Genomic DNA, 16,528 nt, shown 5'->3' with positions numbered 1-16,528 from the left:
TCCCCGAAGGATATCGCCAAGGTAAAGGTTTTTTCTTTCCTTAACTATGTTAAAGTTCTCGTTCGCTTCATTAGTATCATGGCAATCCAAGAGTCTCCTTGAAGTCCACATTTGCTGGCAAATGCTTCAACGCGGTTCAGTGATCTACCCTTAAGAGACCACGTCGCTGTGCCATAAAGTAAAATGTACCATATGCAGCACTTCACAACACGTAGTCTAAGGGCAAGTAAGAGACAGCGAGCTAAGAGAGATTTTTAAGTTTTACAAATGTTGTTTTTGTTGAATTGATTCTTAGTTTAACTTCTTCACAGCAATCTGCCCAAGTATTTAAGTCGTGATATCCCCTATACAGTATCTTCATAGACAGTCGACATATTATTAATTATGATCCGCTGTCGACTTATTGCGATAAATTTGATCTGAATAGCGTTGATATTTAGCCCAAAATGTTTATCAGTATCATTATTCTTAGCTAACATATGCCGCAGATCCTCCAAGGTTGGTGCTAGAATTGCCATATCGCCAGCATATCGTATACTTTCTATTTGAAACTATTCTTCCATTTTTTTTTATTCTAAACGGTAATATTAAGTAAAATATAATTATAATTTAAAAATAAATAGGTTTTTATGTCACCATGTTGGTGGAATGACTAAAAACATATAGTTTTAATCAGGCTTGTTTATTTTTATAATAATGTATTGTATAAAACCCGTGTAGATACTCACCGAATCTGTTGACTTCTTAAAATACAAAAACATTTTTCCTATAAGGACACACCAACACTCACGGGGTATTCCGTTTTTCACTTTCTTAAGGACGCCTTGCAGAATTGGTTTATTTTCATCTCTACTTAGTAGTAACTTAGTTGCGTTTCTTCGTTGAACGTTTTGCAAAATTCTAACCTAAAATTTTAAATTAACAAATTATTATAAGACTACTTAAACTAGTGATTAAATTAATGAAATGAAATAATGAATGAATGAATGTGTAAAGTACGATACGACAACGGTCGGAAGTTTTCGGTTTCTGAATATAATATTCTCTAGAGAACCCGTTGGCACAAACAGGGACATGCAGCATTAGAATTCAAACAATGGATATGCTCAAAAGTGTTTCTAGGACACACAAAAAAACTAAAGGTAATGCTGTTTTTTTAAATAGATGGATCCGTTTAGTAAACTCTTCTCGCTTCTTCTTCCTAGTCGATAGCTTCTTCTTGCTTGTTGGCAGCATCGCTATTTCATCAAACCTCTTGTACTGCCAATTTCCATTTATCTCGTTCTTCCGCTATTTTTTATTGATTTTGATAGAGTGTTGCCTGTGAGTTTCGTAGTAAGGTCTATATAACTGGTTAGCGATCTGCCTCGATTTCTTTTCCTGTGTCCTATGCTCTTTCCAGATCTTTCCAAAACCATTTCTTCTAATAACGGCTGAAGAAATGGCGATATTTGCAGCTACTATGGTCTTTTTCTTTATTTGGATCTGTTAAAGGATTAATAAATTAGTTCTTATCTTAGTCCAAAGCACTTTAGCATTTGACAACAGCAATACACATCAAAACCATCTATTTGCTTTTTGTTTTAATATCCAACCATCAGATGCTTATATAAATATAGGAAATGCCAGGCTTTTAACTACTTATACATTGGTGTAAAAATGTATAATTCCAATTTCCACACCACATCCGCCTTGGTTAACCGTTTCGATTATAAATGTTCTTTATAGTTAAATTATTTGCGTTCTGTCGTTCTAGTATCATCATTTTGGTTTTCTGTTTATTAATCTGGAGTTCGACTTTCTTTAACATCAACTCGTTGTATGAGTTCTTCTAATATTTATTTAGATGCAGCAATAAGGGGGTGTTATCATCAGTACAAATTAGAATATCCCGGACATATTACACGTGGAGAGAAATACACCTTGCTCCAACTGATTATGCAGGGAAAGATCCAAGGAAAGAGAAGCATAGGGAGGCGTAGAATGTCATGGCTGCGCAACCTGAGAGAGTGGTACGGATGTACATCAAATGAACTTTTCAGAGCAGCCGTCTCAAAAGTCCGAATAGCTATGATGATTGCCGACCTCCGCCGCGGAGATGGCACTTGAAGAAGAAGAAGATCATCAGTACCCTTGTTGGATACCCTTGTTGACCGGAAAACACTGCTGGCTGCTGTGATTACGTAGAGATTTTTCATTAGGTAGTTTAAATGAAGGAGTATACTCATTCATTTTAAAGGTATTGAATCTTTGCTACCATCAAGGCATTATGTAACACACGGAATTTGATCTTAAGAAACACAATTTAATCTATAGGACAATAATAAAAACATCTGTGAGTAAACTTACCCAGTCTTCCATAGCAGGCAAGGAATCAGCTGTTAAGTAATAAGTCTTTTTTCCGGTATCTATTTCGAAAGTATTCGAGCCCTCGGCTCTTGTTATTTTACAAATTTCGTCTAAAAGTATCTGTCCTTGGGGTTTTCTATTAATATCATTCTGGCTCTTATAGTACGTCAAAACACCGTTCTTGAGGACGAACCATTTCTTCCTCCAGGTTTTCAATTTACCACCTAAAACAAAACCATGAAAGATTATTTTTAATATGGATATAATATTTATACCAAAGTAAAAAACCATTTAGCTGTTCTATTTTTTAACACCGACAGATTAAAATTACTACTTCAGACTTAATTCCTTCTCTTTGGTACATAAAATATTTATTTTTAAAAATATTTTATAAAAAATTAAAATTTTTAGAACGTTTTCGATCTTATTAGACCATTCTCAGTGAAAACATAGTTAAGTACTAATTTAAACTAGTCACTTAGATTATACACTCGCGATCATAAAATCCGGGTCACCTTGAAAATCACCGATATTTCATTTTGAACGAACTTTATCGTAAATAATAATAACACAAATACAAACTAATGCATGTTTCTGAAAATTGTTGTCGGCTTAGCGGTTTCCTTTACAACAAAGAATTCCAATAGTGCCGATTTCGCCGAAAAGTGCACACTTCCCAAAATGAACGGTACCTGTAACTGCCGCTTGTTTTAAATGTCTCATTTGTGCTTCGACTTTCTGTTCAAACGCAACGAACAAACGTTTAGTATTGCCACCATTAATGTTTATTAGTGCCATTATTAGTGTTTATTATTGTTTATTTTTTGCCAAAAATACCCTTGACTGTTGTTGCAACGGCACAAATTGTTGCGCTTGTGAAAGACGGTCACACTCAACGGCAAGCTGCAAGAACTGTTGGCGTAAGCCTTTCTACGATTCAACGAGTGCTTCAACGCTTTCAGGAAACGGGTTTGCTATCCAGACGACCTGGCTCTGGACGAAGAAGGACGAGATGGCCGTTTTCTTGTTTAAGGCTTTACGAAACCGGACCTTAACTGCGATTGTGCATCGAAATCGTCTACAGGAAGTACGAAATCGCAATGTTAGCGTTGCAACAGTCAGGAGAAGACTTCGTTCTTTTGGACTATCTTCTCGGGTAATGGTTACAGGACCGCCACTTCGCCTGGCGCATCGAGTTGCACGACTAGCTTTTGCTCGACAATACGCGCATAGAAGAATTAACCATTGGAACAAAGAGTTATTTTCAGATGAATCCCGTTTCTGCCTAACTGAATCCGATAGGCATGTAAGAGTTTGGAGGAGAACCGGTGAATGATTTTCACAAGCTTGCATTGCTCCAAGAATGCCACTTGGTGAAGGCTCGGTCATGGCTTGAAGAGGTGTATCTTCCGACTTCCGCACAGAATTGCCCTTCATCGAAAACGGGTCCTTAACTGCACGAAGAGACATTACGGAGATTCTGGAAGTACATGTTATGCATACCATGGCAGGGCTTGGAGAAGACGTCGTTTTTATGCAGAACAACGCGCGAATGCACGTTGCCACGATCAGTATGCAATACTTGGACGAGGTTTAAAAAAACGTATTCAACCCCTAACATCTCCTTCCAAGAACGCACAGGAGCTTAAGAATCTGTTAGTGAGAGAGTGGAATAACATACCACAACATGTAATCCGGAGAAAAATTGAGAGTATGCCCCGTCGTCTGCAAGAGTTTATTAGAGCAAGTGGAGGCAATACACGATATTAGTCATTAAAATTTCACTGATATTTTGTCACGTTTTGTATTTTCCATTTTTTTCGTATGTCTGTTTTATCAACAATTTGGTTTGTTTTCTGCTTTTTCAATAAAAACAATAAAAAACCGGTTTGTTTTTCTTTCAAAACAAACATTGATGACAAATAAAAAATACATTAGTGTAAAAAAAAGGTTATTACTGCACCAGAGACAAAAATATTCAAGAAACTTGAAATTTTCAAGGTGACCCGGATTTTATGATCGCGAGTGTATATTAAGTGTATTAATTGCTAAGATTGATGTTAAAAGTTCAATGTTAAAAGGTTTTACTATATGGAAACATGCTGATCTCTATTCGAAACAAGGACTACATCAGCATCCTGAGAAAGATACCACCTAACTCAGGATACCAAAAATTGTCAGGCATAATGTCAACATCTTGTAGTCAAGTTCTTCAAATCAGTCAAAGATTAAATACATCTAAATAAAAGTATACATTACCTAATTTAGCTAACGATCCACATTTTTCTAAACTTTCTATTCTCTTTGGACTATCTAAATACGAAGAAGCTCTGAGAAGCAACGAGGATTCTAGACTTGTAGTATCACAACTTAGAGCGTCTGGGGGGACTGCGTAGTCATCCGACATGCCGGATTCGAAGGAAGTATCTGAAACACCTTTAAGTCAAGCGTTAAAGGTTACCATAAAACTAAGGAACAAAAAGTGTGAAGTAAATAAAAAAAACTTGTTGTTTAAATTAGATAAAACATCAAATCATTAAAATAGTATGTCGGTTATTGAAAATACGTGCGATAAATTAATAAAAACGTACAAAAAAGTAAAAAATACTGTTTTTCTTACTTCTGCTATGTTGGTAAAAGTACGATAATGGAAACGCTCAATCTATATATATATATATATATATATATATATATATATATATATATATATATATATATATATATATATATATATATATATATTAGTGTTTTCTTTATAAACAAAATACCTTTGATGATTATTTTTCCTATTCTAGGTGTTTTTTGCACATGTTACCCTTTTTTTTTTGCAAATTCCGCATATTTGCGCTTTATTTTTTTAAATTTTATTTTAATACCCTAATGATATTATTCATATTACTATTTATTACTAAACCCTTTTATAATAAAAAAATTTTTTTTGAATAAAATCCTTTATAAAAAGGTATATAAAAAACCCAGTTGCGCTATGTTGAATTGACAAAACGTTTTCGGAATAAGTATTCCATCATCAGTGTCCTAAAAGAAGTATTTAACCACTTAATTAAAAAGAACATGAAATAATTTAAGTTTTGACTAAGGTTAATGTAAAATGTGGTTAATACTTACTAGTTAATACATGGATGTAGCCACTAAATATGTGGGTAAAAACCCTTTAAAAATTATTAAATGAAATTTAGTTTACATTATGTCTAATTTACAAATAAGATGGTAAAGTTACCGTTGGATTGGTAACATGGCGACATATGACTCTACATTAAGTTGCAAGTCCTGAGACGGTATGTCTACGAGGACTTTATTAAAGCAACTGATTGAAATGACAATCTTGGCAGGTTATGACGGAAGTTATGACAGAGCAGTCAGTGTAACTGTATATGTCTATTTAAGACAGAAGCCAACGTTGTTTAAAATTGTGAAAGTTGAAATAAAATAAAATTATAACAGTATCAACCATCAATGTTATTGTTATACATTATGTATGTGAAATGAAATTGTGGTGAAAAAATTATGTGATTATAGTTAGGCAACCAACTATACAGTGTCAAAAGGGTGTGATGAAAAGATTCTAATATAAGGCCCTTTATGTTTTAATAACATTTGGTACCTGGAAAATGGAAACTAGACATAGGTGGAAAGTTGGGTTCTTGAAAAAGTGTAGGAATTAATATATTTAATATGTGAGAATGTTATTCAATGAATGAAATAAAACTATTATGATATAAAGTTCATGTAAAAATTGACTTATAACTCAATTATATTAGGCCCTGTATGACAAAAAACAACATTTGGTACCTGAAAAATGTAAAACTTCTTAAGTTGCAAGTTCATGAATATAAATATCTGATTGGGTGTTGACAAACTGAGTGATGTAGTTATATTTTGTGTGTTGACAAGTATATGAAATGGACAAAATTTGATGGTTGGAAGTGGTTTTGTAATATATTGGTCGTAAAGTACTCAACTTATAACTTGAGAAAAGGCCCTATCTGTTATAAAGCAACACTAGGTACATAGAGAAAATAAAAGATTAGGTTATAAGTTGGTAAGTTGAATGAACTATTGGTCTATATTGACTATAATAGTAAAATGAAATTGTTGTAGGTGGCTCTGTTAAATTTGAGTAAGGAGAATGAAAATTAAGGTGTTTTTGAGAAAATTGTGATAAACGGATAGACTGCGGAAGGCTGAGGTCCCCAGAGAACCGAAGCCAAACCCTGAGGGAATTGTGTAGAGAAGTAAAATAAGAATTTAATAATATGGAATGGGTGGTGGATGACGGGTGATCTGATCTGAATTTGGAAGTGTCGAAATAGAAGCATGGAAAGTATTGGTTATAGTGATTAAGACATGAAGTTTGGGTTGAAAAGAGAAGAGTGGGGTAGATGGAAAGTAAGATGTATTGGAAGAAAGGTTTTTAGAGTGAACTAAGGAAGATGAGTATTAGGTGAACTAATAATGAATATAGATTTTAATTGTAGAAGTAAATTGGGGATGTGGGTTAGGAGAATAGTTGGCGATGGAGAGGGAGAAAATCTCGATTGAATGAAACATGACGATTAACACAATTTGGGCTTTTTTGTTTTTCTTTAAGAATTTCAAGATCTTCGTATAAATCTAATTTGAGGAAATTTTTTTGGGAGATATTGTGGATAAGTGAAACGTCTTCTGGGATATTGAGGGTGTGGTTGTGTTCTTTAAGATGTTGAGAGAAAGTGGAAGTATTTTCTCTTTTTGTGTGCTCTAGAGATCGTGAAGAAAGAGATCTGCATGTTCTACCTATGTAGGTGGCATTGAAATCTGAACATATTCTATATACTCTAGAGTCTATATACTCCACTCCGGTTCATATAATTGATAGGATCTTTGGAATTAGAAATATGTTGTCCCAAATTGTTGGGTACTTTGAAAGAAACATGGGTGTTTTCAACCGAACGTTGGATGAGATTTCGAATATCTCCAGAAAGACTTTCATGATAGAAAGTGAGTGAAACATAGTTGGGTTTGGTGGTAAGGTCTCTGGGGAACGCAGTCTCCCACAGGGTCTTAAGGCGTTTTTTGTGGATGAGTTTGTTGATGATGTTGTGATCATATCCGTTGTTGACTGCTATTTGTCTGAGTATATTTAGTTCTTTTTTGTAGTTTGAATCTGACAGTGGAATGCTTTCTAGGCGATGGATGTAACTATGAAAAGCTGCGTATTTATGTGACATGGGATGGTTGGATGAAAATGGAATTACGTGGTCAGTCTGTGTGGGTTTCCTATAGATACTGAAGTCGAAGTGGTCATTTAATCTGGTAATGGTTAGATCAAGAAAATTAATTGACATGGAAGATTCTAGTTCCATGGTGAACTTGATATTGGGGTGAATTTGGTTGATTTTGGAAAGTAAAAGTTCAGCTGAATTGGAATTACCTGAAATGAAGACTAAACAGTCATAAACATAGCGAAACCTATGCATACAAATTATAAATCTCCATGCTAGTGCATTTTGGTGCATTTGTCGTCTGTTTGTTTTGCAACGTTTAGAAAACACAGATTTGGGCTGCACCCTTGCATAATGGTCTATTATAATTGGCCATGCCATGACTTATGAAAAAAGTTACAAAATATTATTTTCACAATTAAATTTAATTAAAATAATAACAAACAGGCAGTGTTGTCTTATTTTCTGCTCAATAGAATGTCAATTTAATTGGAAAATGTCGCTATAAAAATAAGTAGATTAAGTTCAACCGTCTTTAAAGGAATGTACTTCTGTTGATCTTTTGAATACGATGTCAAGATACTAAATAATTTCTTTTAGAATTAAATCATACAACGAATCTGAACATATAACACAATCAAAATGTTAAATGTTACGTCAAACGGTTATGTTCTTAAAATATCTTTTGTTCTACTTATTGAAAGAGTTATTTTTCTTTCATAAAATATACCCACTAATATGGCTACCTTTTAAAAAGCAAATAAAAAAGGTAAAAATGTTTAAGAGTAAACCTTCTCACAAGTTATGGATATGCTGAAGCTTGTGTAGATATAAAATAAACTACCTCTAGTTTTGCTTTTGCTAGGAGAGCCACTACTACTTGAGGCTGTTCGCTTTCCTGGACTAGATCCTGACGTATCACCAGAACTTCGACTATGAGTATTGGTTCCATCGACAGCCTTAAACATATATAAAAATATTTTAGTATTTCGAAATTGAAATTTATAAAAGTTTGAAAACAAATGAAGCGCCTCCAAACCTTTTAAATGAGCCATCGTAAAACGAACTTTCTGGATCTATCCAAGCATTCTGTTTATGTTGGAATAATTTGTAAGTAAAGTTGGAATACAAAAGACCAAACAAAGAAGGTAATTTGATAAATATATTTATCAAATATTTTACGTATCCAGTTGAAATATGTCTCAGTCAATCGCACAAGAAAGTTCTCTTTACTTGATCAATTTCTTCACTTACCGTAGTATTGTTACCTTCACCATCACTGGAGTCATCGGAAGAATCACCCGTAAATGGCATAGACCTAATCTGACTAGCTCTTCCTTTGACTGTAGCGTATACTGGTACTGGTATATCTTGATACCCAGCCTGTTCGGGACCTAAGTCACTAGGTGTGGTACCGGTGAGAGTTAAACCGTCAGCTGCAACCTATGGTACAAAAAAGTTTGTATTTTGTTTGTTTGTAGAGATTATAAATCTTTGCATCAACCAGGTTAGGTATGGACAATGTCTATAAAGTTTTGTCACTGTATCGATTTTCGTCTTGGACTACAATGTCTGTGAATTGCATCGTAAATATACTGAAATCTGTCAATTCTTTGATCAACGTTTATTTTTTTTAAATACGTACAATATCTAACCTACTTTTTTATTCTCGTACTCATAATGCGTTCTAGGATTTCTACTTACAAAGACAGATCTCTTTTTAAATTCTGAATAAAATTATTTAGCCTCTTTGGTATCCACTGTTGTCTGGTTAACGTTATCCAGGAGGCAGTGTAGGATAAAGGTCTAAGTTATTCACTTTAAGAATTTTGTCATTGTAACAAACCAAAAAACATACTTATCAATAGAAAAGGCTTCTTCTTTTTATGACTCTATTTTTCAATTTGCTTAGTTGTAAATCCTTTGTATCGTTATGTCAAGTTCAATTGATGCTATTATGAGATTGGTATTGGTATGATAGCAATACAATAACAATTGTAGCATTGCTCTTTTTTCTTTCTTTAAATAACTGAATTTATAGAGCCCGAAAACGGTAGTCTCGGTTACGATAAAACCATCGGAGGATAGCAGGGCACCAGGAGAGATGTTTTGCCTTAACTAGCCCTTCCATCCTGATGTCTAGACTTCGGCAAATATGCATATTGCATATTTTGCATATTGTGCATATTTTATGCAAATATTTCATATTTTGGCATATTTGTATAAAAGTTTGCATAAAGTGCATAAAAGTTCAGATTTTTATACTGTATTTGAAAGTTTTTAAACATACCAATTTATTTCAATTCTTGTATAAAATTTTGTAGTCATTTTAATCAAGAAATGATCTAAGTACGTAATCTCTACAGGTACAAAACATTTACAATTTTAAAGAAGATCAATTTAAGTAGCCCTCAACATTCTTAGAAAGTCTCGGTCACTGAGGCATTCAGTTATTGGATAATCGCTAAGGGTTCGCTCATTTGCATTTTATGATCTAATCCCCAAATCTATCTACAATTTATTGTATCTTAACAGCAGGTAAACGGCTAATAGTTTTGTTTCTAATTTAGGGATTTTCCAAAATCTCCCAGTTTATTGAATTAGGTACCTAAACATTTCTAATTTGATTCTCAGATTTGTAAATCATTTTTGTTTTGATATTCAAAGCGTAAACACTCGTTGTACGTAACAAAAAGGAAGATTGTGATTTTATAATGCCTAAAACAACCAGTGCTTCAACTTGGATTAAACCTTATAACGAGCTGTCTATGGATATGGGAAAAATCTACTGTTCAGTCTGTGGCAAAATTGTAAGTATCTAATATTTTCTCTTAAATATCTAATATTTCATACATACAGGGTGTTTCCAATTGACACTTACAACGTTTGACTGTAGATACTTCTCGAAAAATTGAACAAAACGATATAGTTAATGAGGGGTCAAACTTATTTACTTTTCGAGATACAGGGTGTTAAAATTAAAAAAAATTAAATTCTTTTAGTTAATAACAACAATAACTTTAAAACCAATAAACGTATTTACTTGAAATTTAGTACTCGTAGGTTGTTTTTAAATGAAAAATAGCTTCCTTTAGTGAGAAAAAATTGTCCATGGTACAATACAATGGTGTATATTTAGAAAAATTTTTCACCTTTACTTTTTTTTATGAAGTCAGCTATTCTAAAACACAATTATTTTTATTGTAATTGAATTAACAAAAAAAAAAACTTTTCTTGAATTTTAAAATAAGTTATATGATGTACTAATGGTTAGTAACAAAAACTAATTTGTGGATTAATACTGCATTTAAAACACTTAGCGAGTGTTTTTTTTTTCCAAACCAGTTATTTGATTAACCAAAAACACCTTGTATATTTTTATATTTTAAAGGTTGGGTTAAAATAAAGGTTTTTATTTTTATTTATAGATAGCATGTGAGAAGAAATTTCAGATAGACCAACATGTGAGAACTGCTTCACACATTGCAAAAAAAGGAAAAATAGGAAGAAAACATCAAACTTCAATGGCTAAATGTTTCCAATCTACTTCAAAAAAATTAGATGAGCAAGAAACTTTTAATGAAGACTTGTGTCGCGCATTAGTGTCTGCAAACATACCGTTTTCAAAATTAGCAAATGTAAATTTTAGTTCGTTTCTAAAAAAAATTGCAAACTTAATGTTCCAAGTGATCGGTCTCTAAGAAGAAATAATGTGAACGGGCTATACTCGTCGGTGTTAATTAATATTAAGGAAGAAATTGCAGATAATTATTTTTACATATCTGTAGACGAAACCGCTGATTCCTCAGGAAAGTATATTGCTCATTTATTGATTGGTGTTCTTAAAGAAGATACCTTACCAAAATCTCATCTTATTTCATGCCAGCAACTTGAGAAAACAAATGCTTTAACAATTTCGCGTTTTATACAAGAAACATTAGCAACTTTTTTTCTTCCGACAACTATTCCTTCTAATAAATTACTGCTTATTTTATCGGATGCTGCTCCTTATATGGTGAAAGCAGGACAAAATTTAAAAATATTTTTCCCAGATTTAATACATGTTACTTGTGTAGCGCATGGATTAAACAGAGTTGCAGAGGAAATACGAAAAAAGTTTCCTCTTGTAAATACCATGATATCCAGTGTCAAAAAAGTATTTCTTAAATCTCCTATAAGAATTCAACTTTATAAAGAAATGCTACCTAACATTCCTCTTCCACCACAACCTATTTTAACGCGATGGGGAACATGGTTAGAAGCAGCTAATTTTTATGCAGATCATTTTGTTAAAATAAAGAACATAATTGATACGTTAACAGATGAAAGTTCCCAATCTCTTTTGGATTCTAAACAAACTTTTCAGAGTAACTTGCTTCAACAAGAACTTTCATTTATAAAATCAAATTTTAGTTTTGTTCAAAAAACAATTACTCAGTTAGAATCACCAAAACTCTCATTGTTCGAAAGTACAGCATTAATAAAACAATTTGCGTCATGTTGTCGGAACGTTAGAGGTAATATTGAAAAAGATATTTTAAAAAAATTTGAAGCTACTATGGAAAAAAATAAAGGTTACCATATTCTTTCTGAAGTAGTCAGTGTTCTAGCTGAAAATATTTCGGAAACAATTAATTTAGAACCAAATGTTTTGGTTAGTTTGAAAAATGCTCCCGTTACATCAGTTGATGTTGAACGAAGTTTTTCCATATATAAATATATGTACTAAGACAGAAGCCACAAGTTTTTGTTAGAAAATTTTGAACACCACTTGGTCATTTATTGTTACCATAATTCTAAATAAGTTTATTCATACTTAAAAATGATGTAGTTACTTAAAATAAATGTAAATCTTAATGAATAGTAGGAAATATTTAGTTATGTACACTTTTTTTTTAAATAAAATTGTTACTATTTTACGATTTTTTTATTTATTTGTATGCATATTTTGTAAAATATTTGCATATTTTCGGGTAAACAAGTGCATATTTATGCGCATATTTTCTACATTTTTATTTGCATATTTGCCGAAGTCTACTGGTGTCTTAAGTGATAGAGGAGAGGTTTTTAGTAGCAGGTTACAATAACACTAATTGTGACTGTCTTTTTTTCTTTTTTATATTTCAAGAATCATTTAATAATCTTCATCATATATTTACCATCAATTGACTTAACTTTTAAGTTTCATTTAAATTATTCTTGCAGATATTACTCTCTTCATTTTATTTTATTCATCATCATTCTGGCTTAACGACCCTGCATGGGTCCTAGCCTCCTCAAGAACTTCTCTCCAATCGTCACTATTCATCGCCTTAGTCGATGTTATCAAGAAACCTTATTCTGGGTTTTCCTTTTCTTCTCTTATCAATGGGTCTATCAAGGAGAGTTTTTCTAACTTGGTCAGTTTGTTTCATTCGCATTACGTACCCTATCCGCAGAAGGCCTATCTTAATATGTTTTACGATATCTGGCTCCTGATTTATTTTGTAAAGTTCGAAGTTGTATCTTCGTCTCCACACTCCATTATCATTCAACGCTCCATAGATTCACTTGAGACCTTTTCTTTAGAGACACCCGCCGAAAACATGAATATGTTTTCATTAGTTTTTATTAGAGTCCAGGTCTCTGAACCATATGCTAGGACTGGGCATATTATTGTTTTGTAGGGCTTTACTTTTGTATTTCTCGATATATTTGAGGATTTAAGAAGGAAATTGAGCCCAAAATAATATCTGTTGGCCGTGCAAATTCTGCGGTTTATCTGTACCATAGCATTATTTTCACCGTTAAGGAGCGCTCCCAAGTACACAAATTTGTTTACTGCAATAATGACGTCGTTTTTATAACAAGTGGTTGCGTGCATTTGTGGTTGCGTGCTTATTTTCATATATTTCGTTTTGTTGGTGTTTATTAATAAACCCATTTTTGTAGCTGATTCTCCCAATGCTACATATGCCTCTCGTATAGTGTTTTCCGTTCTCCCAACACAATATTGATATTATCTTCTGATTTCTTCTTCGGATTTCTGGCATCCGTATTACTTTTTCTAGAGCCAGATTGAACAGTATACAGAAAAGGGCAGTAGACAGTATATTCCCTGTCGCAACCCGTTATTTGCTTTAAACGGTTTAGATCGTTCATACTCTACATTCAACTTATTCAAGAGTTAGTTTTGTTAAATTTAACAACTGATTTGATAGTCCTGGCTTTCATTGCTTTGGACATTTCTCTTCTATTAACAGAGTCGTTAGGCTGCTTTCTAGTCCATAAATATGTAATATGTATGCCATAGTCCAGTGTTTTTTTTCTAAAATTTGTCTTAGGACAGAAATCTGATGAATTATCGATTTACAACCTCTGAAACTAGCCTGGCATTTTATTCATCTAACTTTAAATCTATTGTAGACATTTCCATCTAATTACCCATTGCTCTGCAATACCCAGATACTTATAAACCATTTAATTGTTGTTCTATGATTTTCAACTTACTTATTTTTATAACATTCGAGCAATAGAAGATTATGAGTGTTTTGAGTAAAATTTATAAATTATATTATATATCTGCCAATTATATATATATATATATACATAAACTAAGGTACACTCGAAGAGTGGTGGGTTTTTCGGTCAAAGTGGAGAAATAAAAGACAAAGAAGGTGGCTACTTCATCTATTTATTGAAGACGTTTCGCTTTCTGCTCAGAAAGCATCATCAGTTCATCTAAAAAGAACAATATGAAACCAAACATCCACAGAGAAGTTACAACACAAGTGTGTTACCTTACAAAGACATGTAGCAGTCAATGATGTTAAAAATATGAAAAAACTTACGAAACTGGACATTCAGAGTTAACGTTGTATAAAATAATTAATTGAAACTAGGTATAGTTTGCAATTTAACAAAATTAGCACAGCAAAAGAACATGTGATAAAAATACATGTATAAAAAAGTTATTATAAAAACTTAAGTAAAAAACATTAAGGTTTATTTTAAAGTGTAAAGAACTAAAAAGATCATACGAATGCACTTCCAACAAATTTATTTAATAAATTAAATTTTAATTTTAACTTTAGGTAACATTAGTAACATAGGGAGCTCGGCGAGACTCATTAAGCTAAAGACTGGAATCATTTTATCTTATTACTATTAATCTTAAATAACTTATAATGTTACCTAAAGTTAAAATTAAAATCTAATTTATTAAATAAATTTGTTGGAAGTGCATTCGTATGATCTTTTTAGTTCTTTACACTTTAAAATAAACCTTAATGTTTTTTACTTAAGTTTTTATAATAACTTTTTTATACATGTATTTTTATCACATAGTTCTTTTGCTGTGCTAATTTTGTTAAATTGCAAACTATACCTAGTTTCAATTAATTATTTTATACAACGTTAACTCTGAATGTCCAGTTTCGTAAGTTTTTTCATATTTTTAACATCATTGACTGCTACATGTCTTTGTAAGGTAACACACTTGTGTTGTAACTTCTCTGTGGATGTTTGGTTTCATATTGTTCTTTTTAGATGAACTGATGATGCTTTCTGAGCAGAAAGCGAAACGTCTTCAATAAATAGATGAAGTAGCCACCTTCTTTGTCTTTTATTTCTCCACTTTGACCGAAAAACCCACCACTCTTCGAGTGTACCTTAGTTTATTTTGGATTGACGGTCGTACTCCTTTTCTCTCTCTCTCTCTCTCTCTCTCTCTATATATATATATATATATATATATATATATATATATATATATATATATATATATATATATATATATATATAATTGAAGGTTAAAGAACATACGATGAAGTCATTTATACATAAATATATTTAACTATATTGCTACTCTAATACAACCATTTTAATGACTTTGATATTACCAACCTGATATATTCGGTCCTCCCAGCTAGGAAACCTATGAAGCGGCGGCGTGGGAGCTCTAGGCCACGTCACTTTTTCCCTACTAGGCGTATAAATCTCAGCATAATCATGCGCTAGGTCAGGATCGCTAGCACTGCTGCTTGGTATCCTGCCTACACTCAGATTGTCTACGGCAGCACGCAGCTCGTCTGTGAATGGATCCATACTGGACGTGCTGGTGCCAAAATTGACAGAGGTGACGAGTGTGCTTGGTATCACAGGTTCGAAATTGGTGTTGGTGGATAGACAGACGGACTGGTGACGGCGATGTTTTTGAGTTAGCGAACCGGTAGACGGTTGAGGAAACTGCGAGCAAAAAAAAATTTAACTAAAATTCGTATATAATTAATTATATTATTACTAGATTTATTTAACGTAGCCCTAAAAAACCCATCCTCTAATAGATGGTATTGTAGTATTATACTACAATACAACATTGGAGACCTTACGAAAGTAAACGACCAAGAGGAAGACCACAGATGAGATGGGTTGATGATATTAAAAGAATAGCCGGAACAAATTGAAAATATGTTACTCAGGATAGAGACCGATGGAAGGAGTTGGGAGAGGCCTATGTCCAAACATGGACGACAGAAGGCTAAGAAGAAGAAGAAGAATAGATGGTATTAACATCCTAACAACAAAACTAGTAAATCAGTTCCTTATGCCCAAGATAAATTCTGTCCGAGAAACTAAAAAAAAACCGAAAATTAAACACCGAATCGAAATCAAAAATGGGACAGACAAGTGATTTAAGAGGACAAAATGCGATCCAAACGAAATTAACAGTATCAATAAGGATATATTATATAAAAAGGTTTTTTCTTCAGTTATCAATATTAGTTCCTGTTTTGTTCTTGCTACTATTGCTATATCATCAGCGAATGTCAAGCACTGATGTTTTTTATGATTTTATTATTTTCTTTTCTATTTATATTGTTTTTGTTGACTACCTGTAAAATGTGTTCTAGGAGGAGACTAAAAAGAATATAAGGAAGGGTCGCCTTGCCTTACTTCTTCATTTACTAGGAAATTGT

General features: G+C 32.7%; 1 protein-coding gene across 8 annotated transcripts in view; it reads right to left on the bottom strand.

Moving 5' to 3' along the window:
* The window catches only part of LOC140444830 (uncharacterized protein CG43867-like), a 265,897-nt gene that overhangs the window by 21,277 nt on the left and 228,092 nt on the right, over nucleotides 1-16,528 (bottom strand). For 6 of the 8 annotated variants that reach the window (XM_072536550.1, XM_072536552.1, XM_072536555.1 and 3 more), the window contains 6 exons: nucleotides 15,456-15,797; nucleotides 8,826-9,014; nucleotides 8,416-8,530; nucleotides 4,609-4,785; nucleotides 2,350-2,573; nucleotides 729-905 (listed from right to left, as the gene is read on the bottom strand). In XM_072536550.1, coding sequence (XP_072392651.1) covers nucleotides 729-905; nucleotides 2,350-2,573; nucleotides 4,609-4,785; nucleotides 8,416-8,530; nucleotides 8,826-9,014; nucleotides 15,456-15,797 — 1,224 coding nt within the window. The remainder of the gene's footprint in view (nucleotides 1-728; nucleotides 906-2,349; nucleotides 2,574-4,608; nucleotides 4,786-8,415; nucleotides 8,531-8,825; nucleotides 9,015-15,455; nucleotides 15,798-16,528) is intronic. The other 2 variants (XM_072536551.1, XM_072536553.1) reach the window with 1 other exon arrangement.

The sequence above is a fragment of the Diabrotica undecimpunctata genome, chromosome 1 (assembly GCF_040954645.1).
Source record: "Diabrotica undecimpunctata isolate CICGRU chromosome 1, icDiaUnde3, whole genome shotgun sequence".
Taxonomy (NCBI): domain Eukaryota; kingdom Metazoa; phylum Arthropoda; class Insecta; order Coleoptera; family Chrysomelidae; genus Diabrotica; species Diabrotica undecimpunctata.
Note: the sequence above shows the minus strand (reverse complement) of the source record. Positions and strands in the feature narration are given on the sequence as shown.